Source organism: Drosophila subpulchrella, chromosome 2R (assembly GCF_014743375.2).
Source record: "Drosophila subpulchrella strain 33 F10 #4 breed RU33 chromosome 2R, RU_Dsub_v1.1 Primary Assembly, whole genome shotgun sequence".
In the NCBI taxonomy this organism is placed as follows: domain Eukaryota; kingdom Metazoa; phylum Arthropoda; class Insecta; order Diptera; family Drosophilidae; genus Drosophila; species Drosophila subpulchrella.
Window position 1 is genome coordinate 11,114,197 of NC_050611.1, and position 22,559 is coordinate 11,136,755.

At 37.3% G+C, this 22,559-nt stretch overlaps 1 protein-coding gene across 3 annotated transcripts in view; it reads right to left on the reverse strand.

Annotated features, from left to right (window-relative positions):
• The window catches only part of LOC119550960, a 49,348-nt gene that overhangs the window by 10,193 nt on the left and 16,596 nt on the right, over window positions 1-22,559 (reverse strand). Inside the window, exon 2 of one of the 3 annotated variants that reach the window (XM_037859988.1) lies at window positions 19,270-19,326. In XM_037859988.1, the coding sequence (XP_037715916.1) occupies window positions 19,270-19,326 (57 nt within the window). Of the gene's footprint in view, window positions 1-2,505; window positions 2,681-9,205; window positions 9,870-19,269; window positions 19,327-22,559 lie in introns of those variants that run through there. The other 2 variants (XM_037859990.1, XM_037859989.1) reach the window with 2 other exon arrangements.

The following is a 22,559-nucleotide window of genomic DNA, read 5'->3' on the forward strand; positions in this document are numbered from 1 at the left end:
ATAGTGGAAATATAACACATCACTTTCAGAAATTAGATTATAATAACTAACGATAACTTTAAGTATGCACAGCTGTGTGATAACCAGACCCCTGTATTTTTTGATAAGAGTATCTGAACACCGTCAACTGCTGCTATTTTTATGGGCCCCACTGTCTGCATATATTATATGACTCGGTCGTCGGGCGATTAGTAAGCCGGGGCAGTTCTCAAATCACAATCGCGCACAGACCAACCGAGAGACTCAGAAAAAATACTCACTGGCAACCGAGTTGGGTCGCGTTAATTGACTCGACTGCGACTGTTTAGCATTCAGCGTTATTATTATACACATTATACGGCATTATGCGATCGCAGCGACTCTCGTCGCGTCCCAATGTTTACTCAATTTGTTATCAGTACCTCGGCTATAAGGCTTTCAAGCCGTGCGACCGCAAAAAAAAAAAAAGAAAAAGAATTGCCCAAAAGTTCCATTGATAATGCAAAGCTCTATATATACACGGTATATATTTTCAGTATGTGTGTTTGCCAGATTCATTATCGGTTATCAGTGGGGACTATCGTGCGCCTGAGTCAGAAACAAAGCCCCCGATAAGCGTTCCCCATTGTAACCCAAGTGATCGCCAATTTGCTGAACTGCAGACGCGTTGACGTCAGTTATCCGATATGTATTCGTAAATGGCTGTCAGATTGTCAACTTGTTGGGCAATTAAGTGGCATTCGCTAGTGATTAGCTGCTTTGGGGATCCAAATCCCAATTACATAATCACATGTAGTAAATATGTGTATGTATTCAAGTTATTAATAAAACGAGTGAGTAGGTCAATTACAAGGCGCCAACTGCGCCACTACTGAAATATGTATGTGTAGCGATTATAAGGCATGCGTTGTTTGTTACTAAGAAAAACAAAACCCAGAAGCACAACAATAAAAAGTATTTTGACTAAATAGTCCGCTCAAAGTCCAATATAAAAAATATATCCCCCTAAAAAAGTTCATATTTTTTGAATTTTTCTACAGTCATTGTTTTGTATTTCAAAGTTTATTTTTAACATTTATCTAATTTTTCAAATTTATCAAATATTCTATAAATAATAAAAAAAGTGGTTCCCCAAAATTTGACCAGAAATAAAATACCAATTTAAAGATCTACAGTTTTAAAATAAAGTAAAAAATTTTAAAAACATTTTGTTTTTGAGTTCAAAACTACTGAAGTTCAACTGTACACAATCGCGAACTAAACTAAATTATACAGCAAGACTGGCGAAACTAAAGCCATCAACAGTCACAACAATATAATAAAGTCAAGCGGGAATACGGAAGATAAGCTAATCAGAAAGAGGCGCTTAATAAAACCCCAGCAATTAAAGCAAGAACACTCATATTCCAAAGATACCCAAAGTACACAAAGCGCAAAGTGCACTGTGACGTTTAGAGATCTTTCACTTTACTTTACACCATTATTATTATTATTGTTGGCCACGTAAATCCATTTGCCACAGCCGTCAAGTAAATATTAATATGACATTTTCGTTATCACGAATTTTTGTTTAACGATTTGGGGGTTCTAATTACGCCTGTTTGCCAACATTTTGAGGCGTGAAAACGCCAAGTAAACGTGAAACACATGGGAACGTACTTTATATAGAAACTGGAACTGCATTTGCATTGGCATTTTCATTTGCATGCACATTTTTATTGAGCCAGGCGAAAAACAATTGCCCCTGTGCAAAGTGCAATAAATAAAGCGCTATGGCAAATAATCAAACAGGGCTGGGTACACTAAAACAAAATGTTTTTCATTAAGCAAGTGCATATTATGGAGGTAAAAATAAACTAATAATCTTCAGAAAAAAAATTGTTTAATATAAATTTTGAAATACTAGAAATCTGAAGGCGCAATATTATTTAAAAAAATTATTTTAAAATTAGTTTGGAAATACACTTTGATATTACGCACAAGTTCTCTAATTTAGTTTTGATATTTATTGTCTTCGTGTAGAAAAGCCCGATTGTCGGTTCATAATTTGTTGCAAAAATTGAGCACACGCTATCGCCTACGTCACAAGTGCATTACGCGATTGACGGAGTGACTGAATTCAAAAATATAATAAAACAAAAAAAAATATTGTTAAAGCACCTACACAGAGAAATAATGAAAAATAAAAACAAGAAGACGTCGAGGTGCGGCAACGGCGCCACAAAGTCCACACATCTGTCTGACGGTCAGTCTGTCACTTCGTCACTTCGTCATTCGGTCATTCCCTCAGTCATCCAATCACTCATTCCCCCCGTGACGACGACGTCATCGCAGTGCAAAAAGCACTAAGCACTCGCCCACTTGGCAATTGTTTATAATTTATTAGCGAGCAGCGATTTACAGCGGTGGCAAAAAAAAAAGTAAAGTATAATACGTCAAATTCGCGGAAAAGATTCCGAAATTCCAGTGATCAACGAAACGCCCGATAAAAGCGACGAAACAGACAAACGGTAAAGAGAAACATACCCAAGTTTAATTGTGACCACACGCATTTTTCGATCTGTCCCGCTTATTTGCATAGTGATTGTTGTTGCTAATTGGCGAAACGCAACAATTGAAAATGCACGGCGAGAAATAATCTGGCGGCGCGAAAAGCAAGAAATCGAAAAGGCGACAATCGACAATCGACGACAACCGACGCGCCTGAAACATTTAAGGCAACTAGACGAGGCGACCAGCGAAATTCATTCAGAGTGTGCTCAGCGTGTGTGTTTGTGTGTTGTGTGTGCAAAAAGAAAACGAAGAAGCGACCGAGCAGAGCAAAAACAACAAGTAAGAAGTCTAAAGTCGACCTATTCGACTAGGTAGTACCCTAAATAGATGGTAGGAAGGTAGGCATTAAACCTTAGATATAAGAAAAATTGGATTATCTTTATCTACAGCTTCAGTATCTTAAAAGCCATACTTTTTTTTTTTGATCTAGGTTACTACAATAGTTTTATTTACTTTGTAAGACATTTAGAAGCCCATATACCAAAATGTTTTGAAGTATCCCCAAAAGATCCTGTGATCTGTCATATTTCTTAAATCCTTTTTTCAACTTTTATTTTTGTTGGTAAATTCAAAGAGATAAAAATAAAAAGACTTCCAAAAATCCGTTAGTTAAAGCGATACTCCAATTATTGAATTCAATTTCTACAATAGTTCTATTTATTTTGTAGGACACTTAGAAGCCCAAAATGTTTTGAAGTATCCCTAAAAGATCCTGAGATCTGTCACATTTCTGAAATCTGTTTTACATCCTTTATATTTGTTGTTCAAATCAAAGAGCTAAAAATAAAAAGTCTTCAAAAAATCTGTACGATAAATTAAGCGAATTCTTTAAGGACAGATTAAGGTTACGTCCTAAACTTTAGTACTCAAAGATCTTATAATGGTTGATAAATAAAACTGTTATAATCATGTTTTTTCTGTGTGTTGTATGCAACAGTTGTCGTCTTCTTCTTAATCATTATACCTTTTCTATCTATTTTATTTCTAAAAGACCATTTTTTTCGTGGAATATTATATACCCATGATATTATTGGGTTACTGGGTGTTTAAAAGGCGCGACGTAAGCGCAGCCAGCAGAAAAAAGTACAATAATCAAATAATTGCGGCAGCTTCGACGTCGCCCCCCGCACAACACACACACACTCGCACACATGGGCTCTCAATCTGCGCACACACAGTTGCAATTGTCAATCAAAAGTAAGCACAGGGTCGCTGCTTCTTAAACAGCTTTTGATTTTGCGGCAGTCACTGAGAAATGATCAAATCAAGCAAAAATTAAGAAAGAAAAAAAAAGAAAAATAAAGCAACAACAGGTGACGCGAAGTACGAAGCGAAATGAAACGAAACGAATCGAAATGAAAGACTGTCGCCAGCCAGTCAGACGTTGTTTTTGTTGTTGTCACCCCCCTCCCCTCCCCCACCTTCACTCACCTATTGTTGATTACGTACGCCTCACACACACACACACACGCACGGTCCGTAAAACACGCGCACGCACACAAACAAACGACCCCATCGACGACCACATTCCCCCGCACAAATATGCGAAATTTTGCTGACTAAGGAAGGTCTGGGGAGCACCAGGCAGAAAAAAGCAAACAGCACAAAAAAAAAAGAGGCAAAAAGCACAACGCGATAACAACAAAAGCATTTAACAGCGTAGAAGCACAAAACGAAGCAACGGAAAAAGTGATAATAAAATAATAATTGCTACAGCGCACACCGATCGCCAGAGAGAGAGCAGGCCAGAGTTGCCAAATGAGCTGAGAGAGAGGCCCCATCACCAGCCCCATCCTCACCCCCCTCCCACTCATTCAGCGCAATTTTCTATCTGAGTTCCAATTTAGCTACTAAATAGCCAAAAGTATGGTAAAAAATTAAAGGTTCCCGATTTTTTATATTTTTACGTGATTTTTATGGGAGTGATGATTTGTAATGATTTTGTGATCTGCCTCCACACGGACAACGCACTGTACGATGCAAAATACTTACAGCAATAAAAGAAAAAAACTTAATTTTATTATGTACTGCATTGTGTGTTAAAGATTAAAATGTCTTCATTTTAATTAAGATACAATTCACTTTGAAACGTTTTATTAAAGGAGTTTCGTCATTTAAATTACAATAGGTTGAAGGAATACCTCTAGTGGTTTGTCAGAGTCCTGCATTAAACTCAAAACTTTAATAGACTTTAACATCATTTTCAACTTTTTATTTAAAGTAAATACACCTATTACTAGCTATTTTTTAATCTAGCTCGGCAACACTGTTTGCCATGTGGCGATGAAGCCCCACAGCCAGTGCTCGCCCTCTCTCTCTTTCTCTCCCACTGGGGAACATGACTAACCAAACAACTTGACAACACTGTCGGGGGAATTTGTTGCTGCTTTTGAGTCAATTCATAAGAAACGAGGAAACCCGCCGCCATATCGTTGTCGCTGCCGTATTTATTTTTGTATGTACGTATGTATGTGCATACAACTGTGTTGGTGTGTTGGCATGAGCATGAATCAAGTTAAAAATTTTAATAATTTTGCCCGATGTTGTGGCTGAAAACGAGTTTGGCTTGTTGAGCTTGAGTGCAGTGGTGTGTGTGTGTGTATTGTATTGGAGTGCGGCTACTTGTTTTCTTCATCATTCTGCTTCTTCTTCTTTCTGCTCCAGCTTGGACACTGCGATAATACTTTGCACTCATACAAAGACGAACAGAAGAGCTTGATAAGCGTTTTGTGCGCCATCTCTCTCTCTTTGAAAACATGGTGGATGGGGAGGGGGCAGGGTTGGGTATGGGGGGCTGTGACGTACCCGTGTCTCATTGTTATTGTTGTTGCCCACTCAGCCGTGGTGAAGTGTTATAGGAAATCAAATTAAGGCGATTAAAGAGCGAGTGCACGCGCTCTCGAAAAGAAACAGAGAAAGAGGATCGCTCTTGGAGGAAGAAGAAGAAGGGGATTGAGCTGACTGCTTAAATACCCTACAGGTAATCGATACCCTACCCTACGTTTCACGTACCGATTACTAGATCATAGGATGTCTTAATTTTAATTAAGATAAAATTCACCTTTAAGCGATTTTGTAATGGTGTTTTGTCATTTTAATTACAATTAGTTAAGAGAATATCTGTAGCGGTTTATTAGATCCCTGCATCCAATTCTACAAATTAATTTTATAGTTTAAATAGACTTGATTATCCTGACCTTTCTGTTTAAACTTTATGTCAAATATTTGTTCTAGAACATTTTAGTTATTAATAATAATTAAAGACCCCCAAGGCACACGACACAACTTATATATTCCAAGAATTGATAAAGCTAGGGACAAAGACATTATGCTTTTGAGCAGAACTTTGCCATTTGCTGATAAGTTTGAAAGCAATTCGAGCCAAGTCAGTAAACAGTTTCTTTTATTTATTTACTTAGAAGGGGTATCCAGTGCTGCATATTGATATAAACAAACACAGTGGCCAACTGGTGATATATTAGGGGGAATTGCAAAAACCATTCCCCAAAGTATTCTGACGTTGGTTTTTTTTTTGACTAATCGGAGGTACTTTACGTGAAATAGATTTCGGTTTCGGGGGGGCTTATCAGCTGACACGGCCTGAATTCTTTTGTCAAGAGTGAAAGGTCAAGGTACGGCTTTGGCTATTGATAAATAGATAAGATATATTCTTAGAATTCATATGTATGATGTGTAGGGAAATCAAATATATAAGCGTCTTTGCAGGAGATCCAAATCGTTTATCTCTGCCCAAATGAGTAAGCAATATTATAGGTAATTTGGCATACAAAACTAAATTCTCGGCATATTATACACTTTTCACATCAGCACGGAAATTCCCAAATTTCTTTGACGTCAACAGAAAAAATTTTGTAAAATTTTTCGAGAGGAAAAATCATGTTCGAAAAGCTTTCCGATTGCCAAGGTTCCTTGGTTACATATATGTAGGTAAATATCTGTATAAACAAAATTGATTTTTGGCATAGCGAAACCAAACAGAACCGAATACTATTTTGCGATTTCTCAAGCGTTACCATACAGATTTATGGATTTGTATTTTGCTGCAGCGGTTCTCAAATATTTATGACAACAATCAGGCGTTGAAATTGGGCAAAACCGAATGGAAGATTAAATTAATTATTATTCGACCACTTATTTAACTGTTAAATACCGATCGAAACAAGAATAAAGAATTCTGGGAAGCTAAAATTTAAGAAAAAACTAAAAATTTATTTGCAAATATAATTTATGATTATTGCTCGGGGGCATAACACTTAGGGGCGTGAAAGTCATAAATATAAAATGAGTTCAAAGTAAAAAAAATTATTTCCTTCTCTTCATTCCCGCAACTTGTGTAAATCAGCAAGACTTCAACTGAGAGTCTTATAAATAGACGAATTTGGTGGCCAAAAAGTGTTAAATAATTGCCAGGCCAACAATTTTTTGTTTACACACAAAGCCAAATAACAGAGGATCGAGGAAAGCAGGCGAAATCGTTCGATAATTTTTGTTTATTTTTATTTTCCACTGTCTTTGACTTTTGGCTTGCTTTCTGGTTGATAGAATTTGATTTTCTCGTTTTTCTTGATTTTCCATTTTGTTTTGGTGCCGCCGCCTCGCTAGAAATGTATTTTTAAATGCTCCAACTACGTAAGACGACATTCAAGTGTTTTATTTTAGACAGTAGACGGTATAGAGCCAAGTATCCGGCTATATATACACACATCTGAGTCTATATATCTGCATAAATATTTTTAGTTGCCTGTATTGGCCTTTTGCGTTAGCACATTTTTGTTAAAAAATTATCTATTTGTTTTTGCTTTATGACAGGCAAATGGAAATCTCGAATCGATTCGATTATGCAATGTTGCCCATAACGATCACAATTCAATTTCGCCACCATCAAATGAATGTTGAGATATTCTTGATATTTCAAATTTTATGGCGCCGTTAAAGCAAAAGTTAATGAGAGTTTTTCTCTCTAATGTCACGTTATGCTTTGTATTTCGGGGGCTAATTAAATTAAACTGTTTATAAATACTTCTGCTCTGTCAAAGTCCGCCAAAAAAAAAACTATTTTAGAAAAGAATCTCCAAATCGTGCATTCGAGCGCAAACAAAAATGTTTCCGAGCGCCAAGCCATCAAAATAATTTTTCACAAATTGTGTGCGTTGTTCTTTCTTAATTTTGTATCTTTTTTTTTCATTGGCTTTCTGCTTGTCTTGGCGTTTTGGCATTTGAAGGACGGAAATACGTTGGCGGCGTTGTGAATTTTTGCATATTAGCAAAAAGTGAGAAAAAGAAATAGCCATAAATACACAAATTTAGATAAATTCAAAGAGCTTACGTAGGCAACTCAGGGGAGCCATTGGATTGATATTGATTCGGTTCAATTCGATTCGAAACGAGCCGATGAAATGTATGCACAGGCATGCGCAATGGGCGTGAAAAAAATGGTAACTGATTTCCAGACTCGGACCCAAAGTATCCGTATCTGTATCTGTAGCTGTGGCTTCCAAGTATCTGTTGCTCTGCCGTTGTGTTGTCAAGGTCATGACTGCTCTTTAGGGGTTGCCCAGCCGATAAACATGTGTCGTCATTCCCCAGGCAACAGGGCATTCCTCAAAACTCACGCAAAGAGCCGCACACAAAAACACAAGCGCACAGCATTAAAGGCGGAACGTATTATAACTGTTGCATGTTTAATTGTTCGCAAAACACTTGAGAGTAGACCCAAGACCCTGAGATATTGTACAGTGAAACTTCGTTATGGGAAATCAGAGGAATTTGCAGTACTTGGTTTTTGGGTAGGTTAACTTACATATATAGAAAACTATGTGTATTAAAATTTAGTAGCATTAACTGAACTAACAGATAAAGGTAGAATGTAAAAGATTTAAAGATGTTGTTAAAAGAAAACTCTTTAAATCAACCTTAAATACAAAGAAAAATAGTTTAAGATACCAACAATATAAGTTAGAGATGTGCTATTCGAATTTTTTTAGGGCTTATACCATATTCTCTTAGTACTTTAGGTAAAAAGTTTATTTTCCTCTACATAAGTCGGTCATGCAGCCTAAAAGGGCTTATCATCTTGATTACGTTTATAATTGTTCTAGTTATACAATAAAACTTTAATTCTTGCTCTACATAACGTGATCAGGCGGTCTAAAAGGGCTTGTCATGATGATTATTTATATCATTTGCAGTATGTTTTAGGTATAACCCTTGGAAACATTGTTTTTTCTTAACGGATCTGTGTGAACTTTGGTTGCAACTGATTTGAGTTGTTCTAGAAGGTTTCACTGTGGCGGCAAGAGGGATGCGGATACCGATCCTATCTGAACGCCCCGTGGTGCAGTCTTAAGTGGATTTCCACCTTAAGTTGCATTTGTATTGCTGTTGTTGTTGCTGTGCACGTTGCACATAGCCGCGTCTTGTTGTTGTTGCCGTTGCTGCTGGCGTGTCAATGACGTTGCAAGCCTTTTGTTTGTCTTTTTACCTAGCCAGGTATCCTGGCGCCGGCTTAATTTACGGAAAAGGTAAAAGGTAAAGCGCAGGTAAAACGCCTCAAAGTAGTTCAAGTCCAATCAGCTTGCTCTCTCGCTCTCACACACACTCTACACATGGAAGCACACCTTTACCCATACTAATGCAGAGATTATCCACTCACCCGCACACGTTGTTGTTGCTGTTGTTGCCGTAAAAACTAACACTAATCTGATATACGTATGTATGTATTGCGGCCCGGCCGCGGGGTTGCCCAGATTTTAGTGTTGTTTCTGTTGCTTCTTCTATTGTATTCTCGAGAGGGGGATCTCTCTTTCGACTTTTGTTTATTTTGAATTTTCACAGTTTTTCTTGGAATTCCTTGCGCTCTCTCTCTTGCTCACTCGCACACGCACTATTCACTCGCTCTTCCCTCTTGTTGTTGCTGTATTATTTTTGGAGAGAGACTTTGAATTTTGCACTTTGATTTCATGTGTGTTTCATTTCATATACTATTTTCGCTTTTGCACCGCTGCTAATTAGCATATTATGACATTCATTTGGCTGTAACCTTTTCCTCTTTGCCTCCTCTCTTTTGCACACTTTTTCGCGCTATGATCTAATTTGATTAATACAAAACTTGTTGTGGCGGCTGCACTCGCACTTCTCGCCCACACACACACACTATTGCTTGGCACAAACACACGCGCGCGTATGTTCCGTTCTTTTGTGGTTTCTTGTTTGCCTTTTGTTTATGTTGCGCTGCGTTGTTTATTCCGATTCCGACTTATTCGAATATTCATCGTCGAAATAGCATAGCCGCGCCGCACCGAACAACCGAATAACCGACAACCACACCGAACGACGAAAGATCGAAGAATGGCGGGCCTCGAGAGTTTTTTTCGACGCCGGCAGCGACGCGGGCAGCGCAACAGGCAGCGACGCCTAGCTTAACCCTTGGGCGCCCGAAAGAGCAGTGTTTCTGCGAGGTACTCGAACTTAGCGCAAGTGTCAACTCTACTCTAAAGATCAGTTTAAACTTTGGGGATCTACCTTGATAATGTTTTTAACCACTATCAGTTGGGAACTAGTTTGTTAATATCTTCTCAATTTATCTCATTCGTTATCAAAACTTGTTAATATCACCGTCATAAGTAAATTAATTACAGTAATAAAAACCTGTCTCTAGACAGCTCTATTACTACTTATTATAATCTTAGTTATATTAGTCCATCACGTGATCAACTTTTTGTTTTGGATTTTATACTTAAGAGATAAATATTATTTTATTAGCGCCTTAAACGCCTTTTTTATATTAGTAATTTTCAAAGGAATTCGTTATCATCTTGCAAATAAAAAAAGATTTGTGTATTTATTTTGACATGTACATAAGTAAAGTCAGATGACAAATATGTACATATTAAGAAGAAGAAGATTCCATTATTTTAGTAGCGTGAATAACTTTTATAAACAATGAGTGAGCTTGTTGTAAAAAAAAAACCTATTTTAACTTTAAATCATGTTTTCAACGGGTAACCCTCAAGGGTTAATAGAACCGATCAACTGTTTCGCTCTGTCAAACGTCATCGTTTGACAAATATAGTTGTGCCTATTTTCGCACTGCACCCCAAAACACAATTAATTCTAGCAATTAGATATTCATGTTTGGCGGTTAGCATATCGTTTTCGCCTATGTTATTCCGTTGCATCATCATTTAACGGTTGGTTGGCTTAACCCCACAGTGCCTGAACCGCCCCTGGGCGAATGATTAACAATAACCGGCAAGAACAAGAACAACGTGAGGAGAAGCAGAACACAACAGAAACAACAACTGAAGCAAGTGAACTGGCGTCGCCAAGTCGTCGGCGTCACTCAATGTGTGTTTGTGTGTGAGTGAGAGCGACTGTTGCGTCTGCGAGTGTTCTTATCGCATGCCATCTCCTTCCCGCTAACGTGATTTTCGTGGCCCAGCAGACATATGGCGCTGTTGCGCTCTCTTTCCACGAAATGAGCAAAATCACTTTCCTCCTCCTCTCCTCCTAAACATCTCTTCTGCTTCTTCTTCTTCTTATGGTACCCTGTACTCAAAAAGTATGCTATGGTTACTTAAGTATCTCTGTGCAACAGGAAGAAATACTTAATGAGCTCATTGTTTATAAAGTTTTAATTTAATTATAAAAATAATTAAGTTTTCAATCTAAAATAGAAAAATGTATAAATGTATAACATAAATATATATGAAATATTTTTATTAAATGGAAACTAGCCGATAAATTTTAAATATGCTTAAGTCAAAAATTTATAGAAGTCCGTTCTTTTGTCAAAATTTGAATACATCTTATCTTTAATCTATCACTATTTATATAATTTGATATAATAGCAGTTTTATAGTAACTATGAGACAAGCTTTACAAGATTTCACTACTTTGTAAGGCCCTACTTTTACTTTTTCAAAAAAGTATCTGCATCTGATTTTAAAAGATATAGATACATCTGTTAGTAAGTATCTCAAAGTCGAGTATCTCGATCATAGGCATTCTTTCTGGTTTCATTTGTATTTCGCTGCGTATTTTTCTGCCGCGAGGGAAGCCCGCCCGCAAAATGTTCTATTGTTATTGTTGTAATTGCTTTGTTAAATAAAAAAACAAAAAAAGAAGAAGAACGCGTTAAGTGAGCGCCGCGTTCTTGGCTTATTAGATCAATTGGTTTTGCACTTTTTGCTGTTGTACTGTAGCGCTGCCGCTTTGTGAGGTTTATTTATACATTTTTATTCTATTTCCCCCGCTGAGCGCCACCATCTCAGTGTACAGTTTTTGTTTGCTAATTTATAGTTAAAGTTTGTTTTTGGGTTGAGCAATTGCAAAACTTGGGGCTCTAATTGATTTAAGCATTCTAGGTGTCACGTTCAATTAACAGCATTTATTATTATTATTGCAGTAGTTTCTTTTGAGAACGTAGGGGGACTTTTACATACAAGACTTTCCCTACATTCTGTAAGGATAGTTAAATATATTTATTATATTAAATATTTATAAAACTTCAACTTTATATTAAATTGTAAATATATACAATGATAAATGACTTACAATAAATCTTGAACGGATTTCTCGATTATAATAAAAGCATACCCATTGAACTGTTAATGAAATCAGTTAGTTGTATATTCATTTCTGGCAGCCGTATAAAACGTTCCATAAATCACTTTCCTCCTTTTCACACCCATTAAAAATCGATCTCTGATAACGACAGCGAATTACCCAAAGAGCTTGACAACAACAATTGTATCACAAATGCTGAAAATCCCCTGAAGTCTGAAACTTTCTGTGCCAAATCGAACGGAAGCGCTTCGATAAGAAATATCACACATACGCGGTCTCAATATGGAAAATACATATGTATGTACATGCCTTAGGAATAGTTTTTGATGTGTGTTCAGATGTACATTTATTTGGACAGTTGACGTACGATAACGCTCAACACTTGGTCGCCGATGATATCACGATGAAAGGTAAACAATCTAATCAATAAACACAATCAAGCGAGGACGAGTGGTACGCACTCATCTATTAGAGCAACACGTATATATAGACATGTCTACATACGTGTATATATGTGCACAGGAAGAAATAATCGGCTATTCCGGGATCCTGTGACATCAGAATTTTATTTTAAAACATATGGTATTCTATATTAAAGTAATATAGTCTAGTATACCAACGGACATTTTATAGAAAAATAAGATTTTATTGGCTTGATAAGATTAGGATTATTTTGATAGTAGAAAGTTGGAAAGTTGAACCTCTATTGTTTTATTGTAATTGAGGTTTTGTAACATGTGTATGTGATCAGGTTATGGTTTCATTAAAGAATTGTAAACTTTGAGTATTATTGTTTCACGAGAAAAATCTTCATGGGTATCTTATGATTTTAAATCATAAAATAACAATGTTACAAACTGACCTTTAGATATAAACCATTTATTTAGGTATATCATTTAATACAATTTGTCATTTGTCATCTTAGTCATAGATAAGTTTGAAAACTGTTTAATCTATTCAATAGCAGTAGTTTTTCTGGGTGTATCCATACGAGTATCCGTATCTGTGTAATACCAGTTGTTGGTACTCGTGACGAGCTCATACGATTAATCGAACAGGCGACGCTGCCACATGCACGCGACGATTGATTACAGCAATAAAACGTCTATAGCATCGATTGATTTAAAAATATAAACCCGCACACACACAGATACACGAGCGGAGCCATCCCAAATGATCGGCAATTGGGCTGCACGGCAGCAATTAACCGGGCATCTGTATCGGAGTATCTGTGCGAGCGGCGGGTATCTGTGTGTTAGTGGCGAGTATCTGCGAGTCTGGCAAACATAAATAGGCACAAGTGGCCGGCCCCAAAAGTGCAGCAATGGCAACAGCACCAACAATAACAACAACAACACCCAGCGTACGTCGCCCCCAATGGGTTCTTACTCATTCACGCATTGGGTAATCGATACACTCGCAGACACACATGGAGAAACGCTGCTCAGCCGCCGCCAAATGAAACCATTAAGCGCTACATAAAACAGTCGTCGTCGGGGGATGTCGTGGGTTAAGGGGCTACGCAGGGGTACGGTGGTGCTGGGGCGACGCTGGAAACATTGCAACCAGAAGCTACGATCGCCAGTGCCGCCAAAGTGGCGACAATGCCACACCTAGAGAAATGGGTTCAAATTCTATTTTTGTATTACTTAAGTCTTCTATTAAAAATAAATATTTTTATTGTAACTAACGTTAAAATTGGCTTGTATGCCTAATCCCTATTTTTAAGAAGGCAGTAGCAGCAAAGGCTACATTAAGTTATATGGCCGTTACGCATCCTAATGTTTATAGAGCCCTTAATAGAAGCTTCTTTAATTTTAATCCTAACTTTGAAATAAATTACTTTGCTTATTAAAGAATGTATTTTTAAAAATTATTGAAACAAAAATAATAATAAATAAAAACAGGCAGTCAGTTGTAAAAGAGTTATTATAAGGAAAATACAAATTTATAGAGGTGTCTGTGTAAAATCTTTAGGGATCGCTTTTCAGAGCTTTAGTTAAAAAAGTTGATCATAAATAAAAATGTTATTTATTATTTATTATAAGGAAAATAAAAATTTATAGAGATGCCTGTGTAAAATCATTAGGGATCGCTACTTTTCAGAGCTTTAGTTAAAAAAGTTGATCATAAATAAAATTGTAATATGGTCATTAAAGTACCAATTAAGGAATATTTCAAATAAAATTGTTTAAAAAATAGCAGAATATTCTCAGAAAGGTGTGATAAAGTGAGTGAAATAAGATGGATTTCCCTGATTTTTTCCAGTGCAACTTTGGCTCCAAACTCCGGCGCAGACAGACAAGGCAAACAATCAGAGAGCCAGGCAGCAACGGCAACAGCAACAACACAACACGGCGACGTGATCATGTCTGGCCCGTTCAGCCGTTCAACCGTTCAGCAAATGTTGGCGACGTCGTCGCCGTTCGGCGGCTCCAACTTTGTTATTATTACCGCTCGTGCACATGCCCCCAACTGCCCACGATTCGATGATGTTGCCGCCGTCCGCAGAGCAAACAGGTTTGACCATTCACTTGAACTGCTTTTGGGAGTCGCCATCGATGGAGGGCCAGGGGGAGGGGGCTGTACCAGGGTGGGCAGTACCAGGGGAAGGCTTCTTCTTCGTCATCGACATTAAACGTAATCAATAGAGCGAACTTCTTTAATTGAGCATCGTCAACGTGCGAGAGACAAAAGCGAAGCGACAATCAAAACTAATTGAATGCACAGTGCAACAAAAACATAAAAAGATAAAAGAAGGAGGATTGATTGCCTTTCGGAAAGTTATTAGCTCACGGAAAAAAAAATATTTGATATAAAATATATAAAATTAAATATAGGTACTATAAAACAAATGTCAAGTGTTCTTATTCTCATTATCATTCTTATTAAATAAGTATTGTATTAGGAATCTTCGGAGAGAGATTTGGAAAACATTATTTTATAATAATATTTAATATATGTTAAACTTGTAAATGTCTTCGAGGATAATCTGTTATCTTCTAGTATTTTAAAAGTTCAACAAATCTATTGATTATAATAGATTCTATCAAGATTATTTATACATATATCCTTTAAACCAGGGTTTTATAAAAAACCATACTTATGAAATCGATCTTAAATTAAAAACTACCCTAGTTTACTGTGCTGCATTAATAAGTATCGTATTCCAAAACCAAATTTCCATTTCATCTATAATTACATGGCACATAACAACCCGCCTAATTACGCATTGCATAGTTATGGGCGTTATCGATTTTGGAAGCCGCTTAGTCCAAATGGCAAGTTGATGGACAGGCCAGCCAGACAATTTGAGTCTATGTAGAACGAGTATTATGCGGTTGTCATGGGGAAACTCCCCAGATAGAGTTTATGATGGATTGGGAGTAGTGTTGGGTAAACATTTTTAAGTGAGTAAATAAACTCACTCATTTAGCTCACTCAGTTTTCCCTTTGCTCACTTTTTCAGTGAGTTGCTTCATTAGTAAATTTGTTCACATGGTTATTAGATAGAGGGGAGTCCGATCCTTTTCCCCGCCCACCCGAACTTCTATATGTATATTTCTTTTTGGAGGTATCGGTTAAAGGTCACCACAGAAGATAAGTATGAGTATTGAAATTTTAGGGCTTATTATTCTTAGATCCTAACTATATAAAATCATAAAGACTTAAACGTAAACTATAAACGAGAAAAATCCCTAGAAGTGGGTTAATGGAAAATTATTCTTTCTTAGTGAACTTAAAATAATGTGGCTAGTCAAGGAGGAATCATTTTTCTGAAAATTCCGAGCTGATTTCCAAGAACATCATCCCCATCCGAGCAGCTCGATCCGCACTATCAGTAGGTGGCCTTTCCATTGAAAGGCTATCGCTTTGGCTCCAGAGTTTCTTAGTCAGACAGCCTGGTGGTGATGGTGGTGGTAAAACTGGTGGATTCGATTCTATTCCATTCGAATCGACTCAAAAGTGACTGCATGCGTCAGCACTGAATAAATAAACGTAGACGCCCAGACCTTAGTCAACTGCCAACTACAAGTTTTCGACATTAAATGTATATAGTAGGCACAAACAGAACTGACCGCGTGGAGCTTTGGGTGTTTGAGGCCGCTTAACTTGGCCATTATGGGACTGCCGACTGCCGATTGCTCATTTGTTGACACGCAACACTGGCTTTTGGCCGACGGCAGTCAACAGAAAATTTAGTGTGAGTAACACTGCGCCAGGGGACAGAGGTGGAATAATCAGCGAAAACAGCCGCCCAGTGCGGATTTCAGTTATTTTAGTTTGTTTGCCCAACCTCAACTATCCAAAAACAACAATCAGAAAAGCCCCCCGGGGCTGTAAACGATGAATCAAGTGAAATTTACATATATTGGTAGATCCATCTGCCTCGCATTAAAGGTAACTGCAGTCAAGTTACATAAATGGGGAAATTTCTATGACTAAATCTTTAGTAAAGGGTACATTAAATCTATATTTATAATCAATTTGTGTCTAAAAATTTAAGGGTATTGAAGAAGCTTTAAAAAGTCTTTTAAGAAATTGGTTTAAAAAAAAGTAAGACTAAATCTTTGTTATATAGGTATCTAAAGATTTAATAATATTAAAATGGATCTGAATAAGCTCTATAAAACAACAAAAGAAATTTAGTTCTTAATAAAGATTAATACATAAATCTTTGTTAAGAAAAATGTTAATCAATAGGTTGTATGGTATTGGACAAGATCTATATAAATTTAAATATTTCTTTACATAAATCTGGCTATTAAAAAATTTAAACGTTTTTAGTTCCAAGGTTAGAATAATAATTATAATCTGCATAAATATGTTTGTATTAAATTTATTAATGAAAAATATTTGAATTCAGGAGGAACTGTTTACGGGCTACAAATCTGCACTAATTACTTTCCAGTCCCTCCTTAGAGTACTTGATATTCGCAAGTACCTCGATTCCCAGTTTTGTGTACACTAGACGAGAGTGGATGCCTCAGGCGGCTGCTGTTGCTCCGGCTGATTGGGAATCGCCAGTTTGGCGACTGGGCTCGCACAGCTACGGATACAGATAGAGATACTCACTGGCAGCGGCCAGAGATACAGATACAGCTACAGCTACAGCTACAGATACAGATACTTTTGTACACATTCTTCGGCACGACGCTTGTCGACGTACTTGTAGCGTCTATAAAATCGCTTTATATTAAGCACCGAGAGCAGTAAATAAAACGCAAAACGCGGCGATCGCAGACGAACGACGCCAACGAAAATATGCCTTGGAATGTTGAGATCTCAGAGACTCTTTGATTGTCGCCCATACGCATATATCTTGAAATCTGCATCTAAATCGGATTTTCTTGACTGTAACTGCATGGGCTTTTGGGCTTGTTTGTCATTCCTTTTGTTGGCCACATCATGGCCGCATATTTGCATACGCCAGCAGCTGTTTACAGTTTCACATGTCAGCTAATTTAATCGGTTTAGCTCTGCTTTTGCTACTTTTCAACTGGCCCAGACATCAGCGAGACAGCTTAATCACTTGCGTCAATGGATTTGCTGGCTGCTTACCTGGCCGGAACGAAATCGTAAGAACAAAACTGAAATGGTGCTAGAACAGACGGAATGGCATCATTATGCGGGGCAGTAGATTTTCCCGGGTAAATCCCATAAAATCATCAATAGACCCTCGCAGCGAAGGGATATAATCAGGGCTTGCTTGGCCATTGGCCACTTGACTTGACGCACTTAAGCCCGGCGCTTGGCCAACAGCCAAAGGGCCTAAATCCTCGACAGGTCAGACTTTTCGGCTGGTTGCCATTAAAATTGGTATGGCAGCGTATTCAAATTACACCCACCTAGAGATTTTTGGGTTGAGCAGGTAGGTTTGCATGGCCTAGGACACTTCTGGTGAAAATCTTTGCCGGGTTTTCTTTTTCACATAAATGTATCTTTGATGTTGTAAATGGGATTTAATTGTTAAGATGCTGCTAAAGATATTTCTTATAAGTAATCTTTAACGATACTTTTAATCCGTTAGCTAATTATTTTTTAGATCGATAGGCATAAACTTATTTTAGAAAAATTTTTTAAATCTATTTCCTTATTATTTTCGTTTAAATATTTAAGAATGCCTAAAGGTAAAAAGGCATTTATTTTGTTATCAATTTATTAAAAAGACATTTTTAATTTTCTAACTTTTAATTAATTTAAAAGTAAAACAAGTACTTTATAAACCTTTACTTTATTATTGTATGACCCACGCTTTGAACCACTCCAGTAACGTTATCGCAGTGATATCATTATTATTGGTATCTACGTCACGTTTGAGCTTATCGGAATGAAAGTGAAATGCGGCTGACTTCGGCAAAGTAACTATAATCGCATAATCTTCTCCGATACGCTTGCACACATACACATTCGGATTCAAAGATACTTTATTGTGGCTGATTTGTATAGATGTACGCGTGTAAGTACTGGATTGCCTCAGTTATGTATATATAAACCAGAAGTATCGGTGTGTGAACTCTGTCGTGAATCACGCCATTTGGTCTTATCAAGCAAAGCTCTCATCGCCTCTATTTCATTATTCCATGCCTATGTACTGAGCACGCACTTTATCAATATTGCTAAGCACTCGCTTATGTATCTGTGAGATTGCTTTGTGCTTGGCACCCATAACAACTGTATTAAACGGCATTCGACATGAGTGGAACACCATCTGCTTTCCCCACCTCGATTGCCCATAGATAAACATTACTATTTCTTTTTTTCCGGGAAACTTTGGTTGCTAGACCTCTGAAGGTCATCGCTATATCTCCCAATAAATTTCTCTATCGTAGATCTTATAGATTTGATTGAAAACTATAGAGGGCCCTTGGTTTATAGACTGCGATAGCTGGTAGTTTTTCTCTGAGTCATGGTAAGTAAATTGATTGAGTTATCAGGCCAAACGCTATATAAGCAATGAGATTTCTACATAGCAGATGGGGAATCGAAATAATTAAATGGGGAATTTACGGACTCAATATTGAAATATGGTTATTCTTAAATGGTGTGTCATTTAATTATTCTTTATCTAATAATGATGTGAACTTATAAGTATATTCATTCTTCAGCATTCTTATTTTCAACAAAAATTAAAAAATGTCAACTCACCTTTAAGTTTTTCACGCGCCGTTTCCAAAGCACTCTTGCGTGAATTCACAGTAGATTCTGAAAATAAAAAAAATATATATTAGAACATAAGAATTCGTTAGTGTTTCACATATACACTGTACAATTTTCAAGTGCATTTTCAATGTTGTATTCGAGACAAAGCTCGCCCACAAAACGGCCGCTGGCATTTCACTTGGTGACGTCAAAAACGAAGGCCAGGAAAATACCAAAGAGTACGGGAAAATCGAACCGAGGAAAGCACAACATCTGACACACAGATACACACATCTATACACTTCATAGTCAATAAAGTATTCAAATGGCGTGGGGGAAAAACCGAAAAGAAGCAGAGCCAACTGTTGCCAATTTCCATGGGGGCGTGGAAAATCCGAAATGGCGGCAGACGGAGGCCATCAAACCAAGCTGAAAATTCATTTCCACCCAAAAATGTTTACAAGCCCATTCGGTTGCGCTCTATAGCTAATTTTAAAATAGACACACGCTTTGTGGGAGAATCTCTTTCTGCGCGTACCGATATAATTTGAAATATTTCGCTGAATTTTAGCGCAAAGTGAACGTGAAAAACGCATTGACGAGTGGCCAAAAATACCATGCGATGTTCCTGCCAAATTGTGGCGAAATTCCCAATGATGGTACTAAAAATACACCTAATGGTATAAAACAAACAAGCGTTTCCGATGAAAAATCTTTGGGATTCGTTTTGCTCAACAGCTGCTTGAGACTTTTGAATGACGCACTTTTTTTAACGAAATGATAAGAGAGAATGGGCTTCTTGAAGATACAACACCAAGTATCAACATATGTTCTAAAATTATTTTGGTCTCATTCGTAATGCAAAAATGTTGTGATTACACAAAATAAATATATGACTTCATATTTTACAAATTTTGGTTAGAGTCTAATCTGTTTTATATGGTATAGTTTGTAATATACGCAATTTAAGTTTCAGACTTATATTTCAGTCACAATTGTTCATGCCAGGAAGTACCCTAATTTCCATGTAGACCATTTAATAACGATTGCTGCCTTTGAATGGGGCATGATGACTGCTTATCGGCAGTCGTCAATTTTATAGAATAGATGTTGTGTAGCGCACTCGAGTTAAGTCGCCTCGAGTGGCTGCACTTTGAACGCATCAGCGATAAGCTAAAGATTCTGATCCCCTCTTGAAATCGGGCCCCCGTAAATATGCAAGTCAAATTGGCTAGAGCTCGGGATTTCTGCTAAAAAGAAAAACGAATAGAAGAGAGGCAAGAGCCAGATGGAGAGGAAAAAAACCTGCATGCAAATTAAAGCAGGCACCAGGCTAACAGCAATGCAAGGCAGGCAGCCAGCTGGTGGATGTGGCTGAGAACAAGAAACCTGGCCAAGTGCAGAAATCGGAAAAGAAGTTGGCCCAGGTAGCCGCGAAAGCCGAGAACGCGGCCCCGATTGCGCACGCATCTCCAATCGCATCTCCAAGTTCCAGCGTTTTTACCACCTGCCGCACTTGTTTATGGCCGCGACTTGTTGGCGACCAACTTTGGCTTTGGCCGCTGCTTCTCTTTTTTTCCAGCCAAAGCGGAAACATGCGCATCAAAGCAGCATCAGCAGTCACACAGGGAGAAAAAAGATTCAAAAACTACCAAAAATATGAAGTGTAAGTCCTTTAAAAATTAGATACATTTACATTGGTATTACCCCATTATAAGGTGTCTAAAAGTATGCTACGATGTTGTTTCAGCCCAAGTTATATTACCGAAGGACCATGTTTATCTTTTCAGAGAATACTTTTAAGCACCTTATAAAGCCAAGCCAAGTATAATTGAAAGAAATGTAAGTCCTATTTAAATTATAAGAATTTAGCTAGGGAGTACCTCAACACATGGTGTCTAAAAGTATGCTACGATGTTTTTTCAGTTCAATCGAACCAACTTATATTACCGGAGGACCATGTTTTTCTTCTCTTTTAAACATCTTAGTAAGGCAGTCCCAAGTATTATTGCCAGAAATGTAAGTCCTATTTAAAGTATTAAAATTTACCTGTAGATACCCTCATTACAAGGTGTCTAAAAGTATTCTGTAATGTCTTTTCAGGTCAATAAAACCAACTTATAGAACTGGTGGACCATGTTTTTCTTTTCACAGCATTCTTTGATACACCCTTATTAAGTGAATCTCAAGAATTACCGCCAGAAGACCATGTTTTTATATTCACAACATACTTTAAGACACCTTAATAAGTCAGTCTAAGCCGCTAGAGATTTTTTGAAACGCTAAATAACAACGTTGATATTTTTATAGCCACATTGACACATAATAAATACAAACTTTTCATAAAAAACATTAAGAAAAGACGGATTTTTAATTATTTTGGTACTTTACAATATCACTTTATTAAAATTCCTATCAAATAATGTTTAAATACTTGGTACTTTCCAATATCACATTATAAAAATTACTATCAAATAATGTTTGAACCGTTTAAAATACATTGATAGCTAATCATATATTCCTTATCACCTATGTATATCCAACATTTGATTTGAAGTTTACATATGAGCAAGTCATCTGCTGATAAAGCTTTTTGGAAAATTTAAGGTTAAGTTTAACAAGGCCTCACATATTTTTCCTGGTGCATGGCAGATTGAAATTGGCAATGTCGTCGTCATCGGCTTTTGAGCCTCTTTTCTTTTGGCTCTTGGACATGGTCTTTTTTTTTTGCTCGAGAAAACTGGTTACGAGGTTGCTGCAACCAGTTTAGCAGTTTGTTCACTGAATGTGTGTACGTTTCTGTGTGTGATTGGGGGAAGCCTCTCATCGTCGTCGTCGTTGTTGTTGTTGTTTTTGTTGCTGCTGGCTTACTAATTGTTGGCTCGAATGTTTATAGAACAATTAACATTTGCGGCTCATTACGCATACGCTGGGGCGCATGAGCTCAGCTAGCTGAGTAGCGATGCGATGCCATGTGATGCGATCATAGCCAGTGGGGCGTATGAGTAATGTCCCTTGAGGGGCGAGGAATACCGAATACCGAATACTGAAATGAAATGATTCAGCCATTTGTGGGTAGCTGTTTATTTATAGAGTTGTGTTCTGGGTGATTTCTGTTTTGATAAACAAACCGCCGGATTGATTCCAGATGATAGAGGGGGTTTTCTTATAAACTTAAGTCAACTTTTATTTGCACTAAATCATTAAGGAAATAGAAAATGATTAACCAACCAATGCAAACTGAGAAGAAAATTATTTACAGCTATAAATATTTGTATTTACTGTTCAGATAAAAA